This window comes from Prorops nasuta, unplaced genomic scaffold (genome assembly GCF_024137725.1).
Source record: "Prorops nasuta isolate Cenicafe-Biocafe unplaced genomic scaffold, Cenicafe_Pnas_1.2 PNAS00013, whole genome shotgun sequence".
Lineage (NCBI taxonomy): Eukaryota > Metazoa > Arthropoda > Insecta > Hymenoptera > Bethylidae > Prorops > Prorops nasuta.
In genome coordinates, this window is record NW_027116810.1 from 3049122 (window position 1) to 3068520 (window position 19399).

A 19399-nucleotide genomic window follows, 5' to 3' on the forward strand; every position below is an offset into this window, starting at 1 on the left:
GTGAAACACCCTGTATACAGGGTTAGCCAGATAATTCGCCTCAGAAGGCTGAGGCACGCTTGAGGTCGCGTAGTGGGGGCTATGGACGTAATTGGCCGGAGAGATCGAAGGAATGACGACTGTGGACGGGGGGGGGGGGGAGCACGCTAGTCGCGTACGTCGCGACTTTGTCACTCCTATTAGTCTCTCTTTCATAAAGGCATGTTGACAAAAATCATTGGCCGCTAGAGAGAGAGGCTAACAGAAGCGAACGAGAGGCATAGTTAAAACAAAATAGCGATTGCACAAACGTAGTAACTCTTCTCTCTCTCTCCTCCTTACGTATCTGTCTTGAATGAATATGATGTTCCAATTAAACAAAGAGAAGCTTCTGTCTTTCTAGTGGCTACTCATCTCAATTTTATATGGGGAAAGCTATCCTTTCCTCACCACCTTGCGGTAGATAGCAAGGTGCGTTTTTTTTAACACTCAGAAAATGTTTGCAATTCATTAAATGTTAATCATTACAACAATAAAGCTTATTTCTTGTTGTAATGATTAAAATTTAATGAATTGCAAACATTTTCTGAGTGTAAGTGGTTTCCCCGGTAGGCCTAATCCACTGTTCATTTGTTTACCTATAACTGCTCGAAATGCCTCCCTCTGCTTTGAAAACAGAGTTCAGCTCTTCGAGCAATGTCGCGCGTTGCTCGGAGCACCATGTCCGCCGTGAATGTGTTGAAAGCCGCAATAATTGCTTCGCGAACTTCCATTTCAGTGCCCTCACGTCGATCTTCCACTAGACGCTTGATGTGTCCCCACAAAAAGTAGTCTAGTGGCGTCAAATCCGGTGACCTAGTTGGCCAGGTGATTGGGCCACCACGACCCATCCACCTGTCCGGGAATAGCGCATTTAGTGTAGTACGTACGTTTCGATGATAATGTGCAGGAACTCCGTCGTGCTGAAAAATCATACATTCCCGCACAGACAGAGGCACATTTTCGAGCAATTCAGGCAATTGCTCCTCCAAGAATCGTAGGTACTTTTTTCCGTCGAGCCTCGATGAGAAGAAAAATGGTCCAATCTGCAAATAAAATAAACTATATTTTTAACTTCTTTTATTGTCTCGTAAGCTTAACTAACGATTAGCTTACCACTTTATCTCCAATGAGTCCAGCCCACACGTTAATGGTCCACCGAAACTGAAATGCCCCTACTCTTACAGTTCGTGGAATGTCTGTTGCCCAATGAACATAATATTTGCTGTTAAATATGCCATTCGGCGTAAAAGTTGATTCGTCCGTCCAAAGGATTCGGTCGGGGAAACTACTATTTCGCCTGCATTGCGCTAGGAATCCTAAATTTAAATAGAAAAATTAAAATGAAAAACAGCGAGGACAGACATTTAATTGATGCGATAAGACGATAAGCGTAGGAATGAAAAGTCACGAACCCTCGCAAAAATTAACCCATGGCTGGAAGTCTTTCGGCAACAATTGATGAACCCGCTGCAGGTGGAAAGGGTGATAGTTGTTATCATGCAAAATCCTACGAACTGTAGTAGCACTTATGTGTAATTCACGGGCCAGGGTGGACGTACTCGTTCGCGGATTTTCTTTTATGTATTGCAACACTTGCTGCACCAACATTGGATCTCTTTTCCGTGATCTCTTAAATTTATCCACTGACCCTGTATGTTCAAATCGTCTTGTCGCACGTAAAATGACCTTGTAATATGGATGTCGTCGGTTTGGGAATCTTATGCTGTATATTTCCGCGGCTTTTCGCGCGTTTTTATTGGCTTTGCCATACGCGTAAATCATATCACAGTATTCTTGCCGTGTGAAAACCATAGCTGTTGCCTTAATCTCTGCTCGACTTGCATTGAGAACTTGTATTAAAATGTCAAAACATCAACATTATGCGGCAAAACATTAAGCGACTCATCGATGCTTTGTCGGATTTTAGTTCTAAGATATTAACGGTGAAATATATTTTGAGATGGAAAATGATATCTTTATTATTCTACCGACAAAGTACCGGTGAGTCGCTTAATGTTTTGCCGCATAATGTTGATGTTTTGACATTTTAATACAAGTTCTCAGTGCAAGTCGTGCAGACATTAAGGCATCAGCTATGGTTTTCACACGGCATGAATACTGTGATATGATTTACGCGTATGGCAAAGCCAATAAAAACGCGTGAAAAGCCGCGGAAATATACAGCATAAGATTCCCAAACCGACGACATCCATATTACAAGGTCATTTTACGTGCGACAAGACGATTTGAACATACAGGGTCAGTGGATAAATTTAAGACATCACGGAAAAGAGATCCAATGTTGGTGCAGCAAGTGTTGCAATACATAAAAGAAAATCCGCGAACGAGTACGTCCACCCTGGCCCGTGAATTACACATAAGTGCTACAACAGTTCGTAGGATTTTGCATGATAACAACTATCACCCGTTCCACCTGCAGCGGGTACATCAATTGTTGCCAAAAGACTTCCAGCCAAGGGTTAATTTTTGCGAGGGTTCGTGACTTTTCATTCCTACGCATATCGTCTTATCGCATCAATTAAATGTCTGTCCTCGCTGTTTTTCATTTTAATTTTTCTATTTAAATTTAGGATTCCTAGCGCAATGCAGGCGAAATATTAGTTTCCCCGACCGAATCCTTTGGACGGACGAATCAAGTTTTACGCCGAATGGCATATTTAACAGCAAAAATTATGTTCATTGGGCAACAGACAATTCACGAACTATAAGAGTAGGGGCATTTCAGTTTCGGTGGACCATTAACGTGTGGGCTGAACTCATTGGAGATAAAGTGGTAAGCTTATCGTTAGTTAAGCTTACGAGACAATAAAAGAAGTTAAAAATATTTGCAGATTGGGCCATTTTTCTTCCCATCGAGTCTCGACGGAAAAAAGTACCTACGATTCTTGGAGGAGCAATTGCCTGAATTGCTCGAAAATGTGCCTCTGTCTGTGCGGGAATGTATGATTTTTCAACACGACGGAGCTTCTGCACATTATCATCGAAACGTACGTACTACACTAAATGCGCTATTCCCGGAAAGGTGGATGGGTCGTGGTGGCCCAATCACCTGGCCAACTAGGTCACCGGATTTGACGCCACTAGACTACTTTTTGTGGGGACACATCAAGCGTCTAGTGGAAGATCAGCGTGAGGGCACTGAAATGGAAGTTCGCGAAGCAATTATTGCGGCTTTCAACACATTCACGGCGGACATGGTGCTCCGAGCAACGCGCGACATTGCTCGAAGAGCTGAACTCTGTTTTCAAAGCAGAGGGAGGCATTTCGAGCAGTTATAGGTAAACAAATGAACAGTGGATTAGGCCTACCGGGGAAACCACTTACACTCAGAAAATGTTTGCAATTCATTAAATTTTAATCATTACAACAAGAAATAAGCTTTATTGTTGTAATGATTAACATTTAATGAATTGCAAACATTTTCTGAGTGTTGAAAAAAACGCACCTTGCTATCTACCGCAAGGTGGTGAGGAAAGGATAGCTTTCTCCATTTAAAATTGAGATGAGTAGCCACTAGAAAGACAGAAGCTTCTCTTTGTTTAATGGGAACGCCATATTCATTCAAGACAGATACGTAAGGAGTAGAGAGAGAGAGATAGAGTTACTACGTTTGTGCAACCGCCATTTTGTTTTAACTATGCCTCTCGTTCGCTTCTGTTAGCCTCTCTCTCTAGCGGCCAATGATTTTTGTCAACATGCCTTTATGAAAGAGAGACTAATAGGAGTGACAAAGTCGCGACGTACGCGACTAGCGTGCTCCCCTCCCCCCCCCTGCCTCAGTCGTCATTCCTTCGATCTCTCCGACCAATTACGTCCATAGCCCCCACTACGCGACCTCAAGCGTTCCTCAGCCTTCTGAGGCGAATTATCTGGTTAACCCTGTATATACAGGGAGTAACATTGAGGTAGGTCAATAATTTAAAGTGTTATTGGGGAGGTCATTTACAACAACTTTTGTTGATGAATATAGGGTCGCTGAGCCCTAAATGAGTTTCTACCAGTGTTTAAAAAAAATTATGTTAAAAAAATGATACGTCAAATTAAGAAGTTTTCAATACTTACGAGCAACTTTATATTCATTTCCTTCTTAAAACAAGAATATCAAGAGGTCATATAATTTGAACATTTATTGTAACTTATAATTAATGTGTGTGTGTGTGTGTGTGTATGTGTGATGATCAGCCAAACGAAATAAAGTAGTGAAACACTTAGGGTAGTGTGTGTTTAGGATTGCGCAAGTGACACAGGGCCTATGAAGATATTCTTGTTTTAAGAAGGAAATGAATTTAAAGTTGCTCATAGGTATTGAAAACGTCTTAATTTGACGTATCATTTTTTTAACATAATTTTTTTTTAAACGCTGGTAGAAGCTCATTCAGGTCTCAGCGACCCTATATTCAATAACAAAAGTTGGTGTGAATGACCTCCTCAATAACCCTTTAAAGTATTGACCTACTTCAATGTTATACTCTATATATATTGTAACCCGGAGACTATTTAGGTTTAAAAATAACTAAACCGAATTTGAATTTTCTACTTCTCTTTATTCCATAACCCAAAATAGGGGAATATATACAATAAGGGACTGACTCTACACTTAAGGGGATATCTCCTGTAGGCGTTACGCACTCTTCCTGTACACAGAAGCTCACTAAAATTCACACTATAATATTTTAAGGGAAATTTCGGGATTAGAGGGAAAGAAGGGATGGGCCAATTAAAAGAAAGGAGGGATTTGGGAATTCGGGAATTTCGGGATGACGAGACTTTGTAAGGGAATACTAGGGAGTGGAAGGAAATAAACTTTGCAATTCGCAAATCTGCACTTCGTTCCCGGCACTCCCACTGACTCAACCTGGTCACAATTCTCGCCCGTGATTTTCTATTTCGGGAAATACAGCTTAAAGTAGGAGTACTATAATTCTCGATTCGATCTTTTCCTCGCTGATCGTTCGATCGATTCGTTCACTTAAAACATTCGTAGGGCTCTTCGATCTTTCCTCCTGGATCATTCGAATTCGTCCAGTATCCTTTATGCGCAAGACGCAAATCATTAGCCAGTTATCGATAAGGATTTTGGGTCACACTGCTTGTTTCATTCAATCCCATTTCTATGATATGCATTCGGTAATAGCAGTTGACTTCCTTGTCTACTTGACTCACCGTTGGAACTTCTCATTACTCGGCTCGGGTACAATGACCGCCACTAATGGCCTGCAAGATTTTTTTGATGCGTTTAGGAACTATACCTCCCCATGGATTTTTCCCCGCCTGGACTAGTTTCTACATTGAGTGACTGGAAAGAGTATAGGAAGTGTATGATAGGCTATCCTTTTTTAAATGCCTTAAAAAGAAAGAGAGAGCCTTATACCGCGTTCAACGTGGTTTCTCCAGACCTTCGTTTCTTATTTTCCTATCTCGGACGTCGCCATTGCTCTTCTCTCTCAAACTAATGGATTTCTATCTGCGTCTTTGTCTAAAATAATTCTACGCCACTGGGTGATTTTTTGGTGAGTCTATACCACTGGACCTATCTGTGAGTCTTGTGAGAGTAGTGAAAAGTGCAGAAATGTCAGTCTGACAGAGCGGATTTTTAATCAAACGAGTGTTAGTATAAATTGTTAAAGAGTTTTAATTTGTTGGAAAATTTTAATCAGTTATAGTGAAGTTATAAAATTTTTAATGACTTTTCTGGATAATCGAAAGAAACAGGTATAATAAATTTTTTGTACTTCTAAAAACATACATAACGTATTAAGGAAAAATGTAATATAATTCTTGTCAAAATTAACTTAATATATAAATATATCAAACAAATAGATTCATGAATTTAAATAAGAAATACATAATACAAAATATTATTATAATTTTTTATATATATAAAATGCAGATCCTTGCGTATTTATTATCATATATAGTTAATTGGTAAAATTACTGCTAATTATAATGGCTTTTTTCCCAGGTGTAAAGGTTCTACGGAAAGTCCTACCAAGAGTAAAGTGCATACGTCATGCTGATTTCAACCAGAGGAAGTAAGCAACGCTAAGGAATGGAACACAGATTCAGATTACGCAGCATGCTCTCTACATCTATAATAAGCCAACCTGTTTTCTTAGATAAGTAATATTATTGATAACCATATATAAAATGTATTCAAACATGATCCTTTGTGGTTTCTCTTATGTTTCGTAGGTCAAAATTTCTAACAAAGCTGATGAGCTACATCCAATTGATGAATAAAAATGAGGCCAGGCTATAGGTCAATTCTGCTGCTTCGAATTTGGAATCTCCATGCAGAAACGAAATTGAAAATATTAAAAAAAGATTTGTTATTCAGGTATTATTTAAATATTATCTAAATGTATCAATATGACAATTAATGGTAGTAATTTTTCAAGCTTGTTATATCTAAAATTATTTTCTTTGCTGTTTTAGGTCCAGTAAATATTAATAGATTTGGCTGTCAGTATTTGGTTTGAATAACTGTCCTGCATTTTAAATGAAGATGGAAGAAAATCTGGTATATAGAAAGTAGAGTACAGGATAATGAATTAATCTTTCAAAATACTTCTCTTTTCTTTATTTAGATTACGTTTATATATTATACTGTGAATTATAAAAGATATATCGTAATGGGTATACAGGGTGTAACGAAACGACCGCCTTTTCTCGTAACTGGAAGTTCGGGGTGACCATCCAAATGCACGTGTAAAATTTTGTTCGAATCGTTCAAGGGGTTTAAAAGTTATTTCCATTTAAAACTCACCCTTTTTCGGTCCTTTTCGAACGACTTTAACTGTGCATAATAAAGTGGAGAAAGTGAATAAACAATTGACGAACACCCCACTGGAATGTAAAAATTATCGATCACGCGCGATAATACATTTGCTATTTATTTCATTAATTTGGCTATTAGATTAATTTTAAAAATAGCAAAATCCTTTTCATTACAATTCCAAATCAATTCAAGTATCATTGACTGAATTGATGGAAAGAGGGAGAAGATAGAATGAAAAGGAAAGTATCAAAAGGTAAGATGTCACGCGACAGCACTGATAATTTAATAGGAAACACATCAAGGCATTTTCTTTCTACAAACGAAAGTAAAAAGAATTATTTAAAATCAATTCATTGATGATAGAAAAAATTAAACTTACCCATTATTGTTCTCCAAATTCCTTTACACCGAAGTTTTTGAAAAAGCTTCAAACTGGCTCCTCAATGATTTCCAGAATGCACACTTTCATTGATTTTGCATTTAAGAACTCGCGAATTTAAGCAAATTAGTTGTTAACCTACGTTTCTTCAAAACACCGGTTAATTTGACACTTTTTGAACTGTTTGAAGTAGGCTGAAAAGAGAGACACAGAGAGATAGAATAATCAATCATTCGTTTCGACCACTCTTAATCACTCTAATTCAAACAGTTCAAAAGTGTCAAATTCACCAGTGTTTTGAAGAAACGTAGGTTAATACCTAATTTGTTTAAATTCACAAGTGTTTAAATGCAAAATCAGTGATAGTGTGCTTTCTGGAAATCAACGAGGAGCCAGTTTGAAGCTTTTTCAAAAACTTCGATTTAAAGGAACTTGCAGAACATTTAATGGGTGAGTTCAGTTTTCTCCTTCATCATGGTATTGATTTTGAATCATTCCCTTTAGCTTCGTTAGTAGAAAGAGAATGCCCTCATGCATTGTCTATTAAGTTATCATTGCGCTCGCGCGATATCTTAGCTTTTGATACTTTCCTTTACATTGCGTCAACTCGCTCTTTCCATCAAATCAGTCAATGATGCTTGTACTGAATTGAATTGGAATTGTAATGTAAAGGATTTTCTTATTTTTAAAATTAATCTAACAGCCAGATTAAAGAAATAAATAGCAAAAGTATTACCGCACGCGATCGATAAATTTTACATTCTAGCTGGGTGCTCATCAATTGTTTTTCACTTTCTCCACTTTCCATTATGCAGTTAAAGTCGTTCGAAAAGGACTGAAAAAGGGTGATTTTTAAATAGAAATAACTTTTAAACCTCTTGAACGATTCGAACGAAATTTTACACGTGCACTCAGTTTGTCACCCCGAACCTCCAGTTACGAGAAAAGGCGGTCGTTTCGTTACACCCTGTATATACTTTATATGCGAAGGCACATAATATAATCCTTTTATTTATACAAGTAGCAGTATTTATAAAATAATTAAGGCTCGCGAAAGGAGTCATGTAAAAAACTAATATATATTTAAACATACTCAGGAATAATTTTTTACTTTTCTTGATATCCTTCAAGGTTTAATGCTTGCGTCAAATTTCTAGCTGCCACTAATCTGAAAATATCTGCCTCCTCCTCGAATTTTATTTAAATGATTATCATTTAACAATATGCAGCGTAAAGCTAAAAAATATCGTTAGACGAAAGAAGAACGTCTTCTGCCTCCAATAATAATATTTCGTCAATCAAAAGAATCGGCCAATAACTATGAAAACGAAAAGTAAAGCTTCGTATACGTATTAGATATACAAATTGTTCAACAACACCAGTTATATATGAATATACGTCATATGCCCCCCACTACTCTTTCCAGTCACTCAATGTTGAAACTGCTCCAGACGGGGAAAAATCCATGGGGATGTATGGTTCCTAAACGCATCAAAAAAATCTTGTAGGCCATTAGTGGCGGTCATTGTACAATTGAATCTCCTCGTGCAGCTCTGAGACTCGCCTAGAGTAATGCGTGTCGGAGCTGCGATGTGACATATGACGCTATGCAATGCTGAACGATGCTTTTATTAAAAGACATTTCGGGATAGGAAATACTCGGGATGAGAAAATAAGGAGGGAGTTCTTACGAATACTTGAGGAAGCAGGAGAAATCATTAATCCAATAATTAAAACTAAGTCTCACACACACATTCACTCACTCTCATTCACAATGACTTAGTCTTGGAGAATTAGGGGGGAGACGAAGAAATTTCTGTAACGTGCTACCACGTTACAATATACATATATATGTATATATTACATCATTCCTGATGGGTATTAATTCCACTATTCCTACATTCATCTGTAAATGAAAATTTACATATCATGTAAACTAATGGGTAAAATGAAATAAGGGAAAGAGGTTTTTGGAATTCTTTTCAAATAAACTATAAACATATGTATTAATATGCATCATATTACATTTAAGGATGTCCCTCCGTGTCAGTTTCAAAAATTCAATTGTTTTGTTTTTGCATAAATTTATTCTTAAACATGTGTAGCATATGCTGGTAAAGTAGTTTTCATATATTCTAAGTCTTTTACGGGGATGCATTGAACTACTCAAATACTAATTCAAGTTTATCTTCCAAACTATGAAGAATATGAACTTTTTTGTAGAAATTAAATTTACTCTTTTGACTGTAGTAAAGCGCACTACAAACTCAGTTTCTCAAAATTATAAAAAAAAGGTTTCATAAAAATTATAAATACTTCTAATTTTGTTGGTCATAATAATATTGAAAATTAAGCCTTGTAGCGCGCTAAAGAAAAGTTCTATGACTAATTTGAGACCAAGAAGAAACAAATATACCTAAAAATGTGGAAGATTTTTTTGAAAAACTAAATTAGCTATTGAAAGACAAGTTTTACACTGTTTTACCGACGGAGAATTTCACAGTGCGTTAGACAAGGACAGGCCTATTAGCTTTCTCGCTTTAGAAGGAGTACCCACTCTCTCCCCACCATTTCCCGCTAAACAAACCAACTCTCCTACACACAGCAAGATGGCTGGCTAACACTGCCTGTTGGTGTGAATCCGGAGCGGAATGGAAGAACAAATAATTATTTGTTGATTTCAGGGTTAGGTTTTCGCAAATCCGGCGTTGTAACGCCCTTCCATATTATTTCCGACAGCTACTATAAATTTTTCAAATCATTTTATCATCTACAGGTCTCAAAAAACTGGAATTAGTTGAGGAAAGCGTGACTCGTAGCAGCCGACGCTGATGCGCTACACAACTTAGCTATCAACGTCGGTTGCTACGAGTAACGCTTTCGTCAACTAATTCCAGTTTTTTGAGACCTGTAAATGATAAAATGATTTGAGAAATTTATAGTAGCTGTCGGAAATAATATGGAAGGGCGTTACAACGCCGGATTTGCGAAAACCTAACCCTGAAATCCACAAATAATTATTTGTTCTTCCATTCCGCTCCGGATTCACACCGACAGGCAGCGTTAGCCTGCCATCTTGTTGTATGGAGGAGAGTTGGTTTGCTTAGCGGGGAATGGTGGGGAGAGAGTGGGTACCCCTTCTAAAGCGAGAGAGCTAATAGGCCTGTTCTTGTTTAACGCACTGTGAAACTTCTCCGTCGGTAAAACAGTTTAAAACTTGTCTTTCAATAGCTAATTTAGTTTTTCAAAAAAATCTTCCACATTTTTAGGTACATTTGTTTTTTCTTGGTCTGAAATTAGTCATAGAACTTTTCTTTAGCGCGCTAGAAGGCCTAATTTGCAATATTATTATGACCAACAAAATTAGAAGTATTTATAATTTTTATAAAAACTTTTTTTTTATATTTTTGAGAAACCGAGTTTTTAGCGCGCTTTAGTACAGTCAAAAGAGTAAATTTAATTTCTACAAAAAAGTTTATATTCCTAATAGTTTGGAAGATAAACTTGACTGAGTGTTTGAGTCGCTCAATGCATCACCTTAAAAGTTATAACCGTAAGAAGAGCAGCTAGTTAGAGCGATATCTAACCACTCAACATGATGGTGCACACCGATCCTATTCTGATATTTCTTTTTGCTACTTGAAAGTTTTAATAATATAATGTATAGAGAGATCTTAGAAGTTAAGATTGAAGAAGGAACTCTCTATGGACCAAGCATAGCGGACTAATCGTGAGTAAAAGATTTCATAGTGTAAAGCGTATTTGGATTTTTAAAGGCATTTTTCACGAAACTATGTTATTCTAAATGGTCTGCATGATATCTTGAAAACGGGTTGACCATTTGCTTTGAAAATTGAACAGTAGCTTCCTCACGTTTATTGTTTTCGTATGAATTAGAATCAATCAATAATTTCGACTCCTTTTGTTATCTAAAAAAAATTTTATTTCGAATTTTAATATTTTTAATTGATTCTAGTTCATACGATAGCTCCAAGTCTACTGATTAAAAAGCCGTTCTTTTTTTCATTTTAGAGAAGCCAGTCAGCTGCAATCGTGTAAACCGTCCTGGTCCGATTTTTCTTTATGGATGTATTCAAACTAACGCAACGTACTTTACAGTGAAGTTTTTGCTTCAACATGAAATTTGCATACTTTTAAAATACCAATAAACATGTAATAAAAACCTGGAGTGTGTATCTTTTCGCAATTTTAAGAACCACGTTCCCAAAAAAAGGCTAAAAAATTTACCGTCACACGGAGGGACCCCCTTAATAAATCAAGATGACTTTTATATAAGCTTTAAATGACATTTCAAAAACAAATCTTTAATGATGGTATACAGACAAATTTGAGTTCTACAATTTTTTTGCGAAACATTGTTTTTCTATAACGCGTAATTTTCAAAATATTGAGAACAATCAACTTTTTGTTACATCCTGTAGTTTTAGTTGTCGCTCCTTTGAATATGAGTTTATAGTCAAAATTAAATACAAAATTGTTTTTTCAACATAACCGAGTGAATATTAACAATTTTAACAATTTATCGTGAAATTTGGTATCAGTTTTCTTTTAGGTAGCTTTATACGAACTGTAGGTTGATAAATTTACATTAGACGTAGTGAATCTTTTGTGGCTGCTGAAACTTTAAATGTATTAGTTTTTATAAAGTTTTTAATGAACAACGCTATCTTCGATCCGCTCTTCAATTGTCGTATATTACATTATAATTATATTAGATCGTATTAGCACTTAACATACTAAATAGACCATATTTAATTAGAGAAAATTCATTACACCTTCGTAGTAAGCAGCTAAAAAAAACCCTAGATACTAAATTTCAAAAATATCAGCGGTATTTTAATTTACTATTTAATAAGAACATGTATGCACATCCCCTGCACTTTTAAGCTCACTGTAGTAAGAACGTTTAAACAGATCCTCGATAGTGCAAGAGTGAAGGTTGCTTGAGATGCTTTTTAACAAGTTATTATTTATCTGCACAGGTTCCCAATTACATTGTACACAGCACTTTGTTTTCTTCTACGATTAAAATTTTAGATGAATAAATCTTCCAGCAAAGTATGAAGGCAGTTTCGAATCTTTGGTGAAAGTTAAAACCTTTTATCATATTTCCCATTTTTTTAACTGCATGGCGGATATGCATAAGAAGATCAGTAAAGTAATAGACACAGACATAGTAGAAGAGAATACAGCCTCGGTTGTTTCGCTTGTCCACCGTGTTGCATTGCCGCTGGATACTCTCCTGAAACAGGAAAAACACTTGGTTATTCTACAGATACTTTGACAAAATTACTACAGTGAGACATTGACATAAAAACTATTTAAATTTAGTATCCAGGGAGTTTTCATAATACTAGTGTAAGAAGATTTTATGGCATTTGATCATAGTTTTAGAATAAGTATATTTGGATTGATTTAAAGTGTAACACCACTCTAGATGCCGAAAAACTGCTTAACATTGACAATTAATCTAGTAACAGTTAAAGAGGAATAGGATTTATTTTTTTGATGGTTCATTAAGCATATATTGAAGTTTAAAAACAACTAATTTCGTTACAATTCCTATATAAAATGACGACAACAGAGCTCTTGTTGAAAACTGACTATTAGGCCATTCCACGTCAAAACGAACAGATTTCGGAGTGCAACACCGATTTTTTTAAATATATGTTAATATATAAGAAAATACAAGACTTTTGGCGATTAGTTAGAGTCAAAAATCTTTTTTCTCTGCGGAGATACGAGCTGTCAAAGATTGCAATTTTGCTGTTTTTGATAAAAACGCGCGTAATCTATGCAAATTCATATCTTCTAAACGAATACAGATAGAAGACTCTGACTAAAACCAGTATACTCAGGAAGAATCATATTATGTTAGAAAAAACAAAAATTTTATAAATGGTTAAAACTACTAACAATTAGAGTAAACATTTTAATTAACAAATGTGTTGTCATGCTCTGACAATTATAAAAAAATATCAGAAATGTTCCTTGGAATGTCCTCTATAAGGAAAAAAAAAATAAAACGCGTATATTCTCTTGGTGTTCATTGTAAAAAAAAATTTTTTATCATGATGCGCACAGTCAGAAGCGTCGTCCGAGCGGCGTAAAGCTGTGAGGCGCATACGTAACTGAGCGCGGCTAGCCTCTACACGTCGGATTCCATCAATCTATGAATAATTCGAGTTACTAACATGTTTTAATTGTTTGTTTATGTTTTTATAACTAATAAAAGTTAACAATATATTTATTATTATTCTGCTGTATAAGCAATAGCGTGTCCCTTATTTTTTAAAGTTAAAATACTTCAGCGGATACAGTCTATTTCTTTTTATTATACCTTAAAACACTCAGAAATAAATTTTTATGCGATTTCAATTACTGTAACCCGTGTCGATTTATAACAAATCACGATAGTACAAATTACATATAAGCAGCATCCCGTCCAATGCGTTAATTGTTGAGAGTGTATAGTAATATTTGAATAGTTAACATAAATGTGATTGACAAAATTCTATCAGAAGAATTCGAAGCCTATAGGATTCGCTTAATATTTTGGTTTTATATGTGTATATTGTATAACGATGTTAGAATATAAACAAACTCGAAGAATTCCTGGATTTCTTTAAGAACCATAATTCTCAGTAAGCTATTGTATATTATAAAGATCACCGAGGAAATAAAGGAACGTAGAGCCGCGTGTTAAAACACTTCTTGTATACTTTATTGCCCACCAATCCTATGTTACACAAACTGCTACTTTTACTGTACACTATCCCAGTGTTGCCAGAAAGTAGACCGTCGGTCTACAGAATTTCCCCCTCCTCTTACCACCACAGATGCAGGCTCGTTTGCGTGAGCCATCCCCGCTTCTACCGCTGCTCGATGGTCACCAACACAAGTAGAAGCGTCCGTACATGTGTCGACTGACTTCGCTCGCTCTCGCCTATCCTCGGATTAAAGAGAGAGCGGAGATACTTTCTCGGACCTCTCTGTCTTTCTCGCTGTTAGCGTCTAGCAGAAGTTCGAGGCAAAATCTTTCCGCTTCGCTTTGCCGAAAATCTATGAATATTTTATGTTATTTACATTTGCAGCCTAATTCCTTTATACATGTTTTTCAGCATATTTATTTATAAGCATTGACTTATTATAGTCAATAATAAATTAAGGAAATGCGCATGTGATATGTAGTAATTACTTTAAATACAATTTCATCTTTATATTTCGCTTACTTCCGTAAAATATGCATTTCTTTAACCCATTAACGTCCAAAATGTCAAAATTTCTTGCACGTTTTCAAAGTGATTTTTTCCTATGTAATTGGCGTTGAAAAAATTCTTGAACCTCATATTCTGATGTAAAATTGCATGCTCTTTCAGAATCCGTTGCCAGAATCATGATAAAACTCACAGGAAAAGAGATATGCTCGATTGAAACATAAAAAACACCTAAATTTTCGAAAAAAAAAATTTTTAGGATTTTTTTTCGAAGTGTTACGGTGAAGATATCACCTTGCGACCGTGATCAAAGGTGATCATGGGAGTTGAAGTTTAACAGGGAATTTTTTTGTTGACCTTGAACCATCGCTTCTTTAGAAAATGGCGGAAAAAACGAATTTTTTTTTTCAATCTTCATCAACTTTTTTCTCGAAATCTATGGTCTTTAGAAAAAAATTCATAAAAACAAAAATGCCTTAGAATCGCTCGAGGAACATTCTCAAATTTTTTCAGAATTTTTTGAGACAATTTTTGATTTTCCGGGAAACTTGTGAAATGGAATTTTCAAAAATGTCTCCAAAAATTCTGAAAAAATTTTAGGATGTTTCTCGAGTGCTTCTAAGACATTTTTGTTCTTATGAATTATTTTCTAAAGTCCATAGATTTCGAGAAAAAAATTGATAAAGTTGAAAAAATAAAAATTCGTTTCGGCCGCTATGCTCTAAAAACCTATTGGTAAAAAACGATTTCTGTGCAAATTTTAGGAAGATTTTTTTACTCTTAGCGTTACCCAGAGACTACGGCGTGGACGTGGTAAAATTCTGTCTCCTTTGGGGTGCTTTTTTCCCGTGAGTCCCCTTGCCTCTCACGTCTCGGGGTGCTTGTTTTCCGTGAGTCCCCTTGCCTCTCACTTATTCATACTTTTAGGTGTGCTTTTTTAGCCAACATTTATTGCAAATATTTAAATTACATGTTTTGCAGAAAATTCTTGTTCTTATTGGACAGTTTCCATTCGAACAAATCCTCAATTTGTCACTATTAGATCGTCCATGTGCTTTACTTTTGCGACTACTTTTTTGTAAGTAGTATTTGGCAATCGAAGTAGTGAACTCTTTTATTCCAACTTTTTTCTTTCCATCGTTAGCAGCATTGAAAATTACAAGAGAATTAGTAATAGACGCCTGTATAAGTCTCATAAAAACTACCCATGTCCATTTTTTTGATCGTATACTTGGGAATATGTCATTGCAATGTCCGTCATGCAGGTCAACACCTCCCATGAATTTGTTATATAGGTGAAAAGCTTGCAGAAAAGGTATTTCAATTTTAGATTTAGCCTCTGCGCTGTATCTTTTTGAAATAGATAGAGGATTGACACCTGCTGCAGTTGAAGCTATTGAGACGGGCTTCGAATCCATGATAGTAATGAAATTTATGCCACTGTTTACGTCGTGCTTCACCACATATGTCCCTCTTGGAGCTTTCTTATCAAGCACATTTTTTTCTTTGACTCGATTATCTCTGATAGTACCAGTGCATTTCAAACGCAATTTCTTCAAATGTAATACCAAATCCATGTTCGTGAAGAAGTTGTCAAAGTACAGATGAAATTGAGAAATTTTGTTATAACTTATTATTTGAAAAAATGGTTGTAATAAATATAATACTACTCGTGAACCTAAAGCACATTTAGATAACTTATCTCCAATTTGAGAATTCTTGCCGCAATAAAGATCCAAATTCAGTAGATAGCCGTCCGAAGTACACAAGCCCCAAAATTTCAAACCAAATCTTATCGGTTTTCCTCGAATAAATTGTTTCAAAACAGTTTTTGGATAGGATTTGGCCATCATCTCATCAACGGATAGAGCAGTTCTCCATATTCCGAATTTCATGATGTTATTTTGAAAAAGTTTCAGTAGAGAACGAACGCGCCATCCTCGATCATTTGAATCTTTGTCTTTGTTTTTTGAAAACTTCAATTTAGATTTTGTGATTTCAAATTGTTGGCGAGACATTGCAGAAGAAACTACTTCATTAGATAAATACGGATCAGATGACCAGTAATCTCTCTGTGATTTTCTGGGATTGAATGTAGAAAAAATAACTATTCCAATAAAAGTATCAAGATCTTTCAATTTCAGATCATAACCATTGTCTTTACACGCATCAATAATATATTTTTTCATTTCAATAGAAAAAAAGGTTTCAAACAATTGAAAAGGTTCGCTCCTACGTATTTTCTTTCTTTGCGATTCGGACAATAATACTTTATCTTCACAAGAATCAGGGTGTAACTTTTCACCCTCAATCCAAGTGAATTCATAACCTTTTTCAAGTTTATCTTGTTTTTCAGAATAATTTGCACGAGCTTTATTGTAAGTGATATTGGGTATTTCATGTTCGCAATCTGAATCAAAATCGGAACCAGAATCATCGGAACCTGAATAGTCAGGATCCGGAATCAATACGTTGCGTTCTGAATCACTATCTGAAGAATCTGATTCATATTCAGAAGATCTTACACGTTTCCGCGACATAATGTATGAAATTAATGATTTCGTTTATTTATCACTCATCCGTATGTACAAAAATACGAAAGAAGAGAACAAAAAAAGACGAATATTCATGAATACATGAGACCAAAAATTACGCTTATCTGCCGAAATGAAATGGAAATAAAGGATGAAATTTTTGTCGGTATCTATAAGTCTTTGAAAAAAGAATGAAAATAAGTTAGAATCATTCGAGCAATATTGTAAAATTTTTTCCGAGTTTTCGTAGACAGAACGTTTTTTTACCAATAGGTTTTCAAAACATCGGCCGAAACGAATTTTTATTTTTTCAACTTTATCAATTTTTTTCTCGAAATCTATGGACTTTAGAAAAAAATTCATAAGAACAAAAATGTCTTAGAAGCACTCGAGAAACATCTTAAAATTTTTTCAGAATTTTTGGAGACATTTTTGAAAATTCCATTTCACAAGTTTCCCGGAAAATCAAAAATTGTCTCAAAAAATTCTGAAAAAATTTGAGAATGTTCCTCGAGCGATTCTAAGGCATTTTTCTTTTTATGAATTTTTTTCTAAAGACCATAGATTTCGAGAAAAAAGTTGATGAAGATTGAAAAAAAAAATTCGCTTTTTTCGCCATTTTGTAAAGAAGCGATGGTTCAAGGTCAACAAAAAAATTCCCTGTTAAACTTCAACTCCCATGATCACCTTTGATCACGGTCGCAAGGTGATATCTTCACCGTAACACTTCGAAAAAAAATCCTAAAAATTTTTTTTTTCGAAAATTTAGGTGTTTTTTGTGTTTCAATCGAGCATATCTCTTTTCCTGTGAGTTTCATCATGATTCTGGCAACGGATTCTGATAGAGCATGCAATTTTACATCAGAATATGAGGTTCAAGAATTTTTTCAACGCCAATTACATAGGAAAAAATCACTTTGAAAACGTGCAAGAAATTTTGACATTTTGGACGTTAATGGGTTAATTTATTATTGATTTTTGTAAGTCAACAGCAATTAAAAAAAAAATTTAATCTTAAAAAAAAAAAAGAAAAGTACCGAGCAGGAACCGATCCCGAACTCACGAATCGCCACGCGGTTACCTTACCGCCTAGACCACGAAGCTTCTTCGGTGCACCGTAAGCAGAAAGTCTTCTTAAGGACTTGAAATCTTCTTTTGAACCGTATAAATAAACGAGCAACCGACAGCTTTATTCATTATTATTCTGTCATAATGGTACAAAAATTAAAGAATAATTATATATTGAATAGTTTTCAAAAGCTGTTCCAATAGCCAAGGACGGAAACTACGAGCGTTGATTATATTTATCTTTGTTCTTGGCTATTGGAACAGCTTTTGAAAACTATTCAATATATAATTATTCTTTAATTTTTGTACCATTATGACAGAATAATAATAAATAAAGCTGTCGGTTGCTCGTTTATTTATACGGTTCAAAAGAAGATTTCAAGTCCTTAAGAAGACTTTCTGCTTACGGTGCACCGAAGAAGCTTCGTGGTCTAGGCGGTAAGGTAACCGCGTGGCGATTCGTGAGTTCGGGTTCGGTTCCTGCTCGGTACTTTTCTTTTTTTTTTTTAAGATTAAATTTTTTTTTTAATTGCTGTTGACTTACAAAAATCAATAATAAATTAAAGAAATGCATATTTTACGGAAGTAAGCGAAATATAAAGATGAAATTGTATTTAAAGTAATTACTACATATCACATGCGCATTTCCTTAATTTATTATTGACTATAATAAGTCAATGCTTATAAATAAATATGCTGAAAAACATGTATAAAGGAATTAGGCTGCAAATGTAAATAACATAAAATATTCATAGATTTTCGGCAAAGCGAAGCGGAAAGATTTTGCCTCGAACTTCTGCTAGACGCTAACAGCGAGAAAGACAGAGAGGTCCGAGAAAGTATCTCCGCTCTCTCTTTAATCCGAGGATAGGCGAGAGCGAGCGAAGTCAGTCGACACATGTACGGACGCTTCTACTTGTGTTGGTGACCATCGAGCAGCGGTAGAAGCGGGGATGGCTCACGCAAACGAGCCTGCATCTGTGGTGGTAAGTGGAGGGGGAAATTCTGTAGACCGACGGTCTACTTTCTGGCAACACTGCACTATCCCCGATATCAATGCCGGACGAAATTAAAGTTTACTAACAGGTGCCAAACCGCACCACACGACAGCACGTTCACAAACGTGATACACGTGGCCGTGTTGCTCAAGCCAGCGCCACTACCAATGACCATAAACGGAAGAGAGTAATTCCCTCTCAAGCACGGCTTATGTATAAACGTCAACGCCTGCGCGTTGTCCATGCTGACTATGAACTATAGTAAGTCGAGATAGGGATACCAGACTGTAGGTAATCCGAATATAGCTCTTGCCAGACTATAATTAATACCCAACTACAGCATGTCTGACTATGGATTCTTA

The 19399-nt window shown here is 35.7% G+C and overlaps 1 protein-coding gene across 1 annotated transcript in view; it reads right to left on the minus strand.

Moving 5' to 3' along the window:
* Window positions 1-11523: 11523 nt before the first annotated feature.
* Window positions 11524-19399, minus strand: part of LOC136778025 (opioid-binding protein/cell adhesion molecule-like) — a 1000824-nt gene continuing 992948 nt past the window's right edge. The window contains exon 7 of the mRNA XM_066734634.1: window positions 11524-12462. Within this exon, the coding sequence (XP_066590731.1) occupies window positions 12371-12462 (92 nt within the window). The 3' untranslated portion in view covers window positions 11524-12370. The remainder of the gene's footprint in view (window positions 12463-19399) is intronic.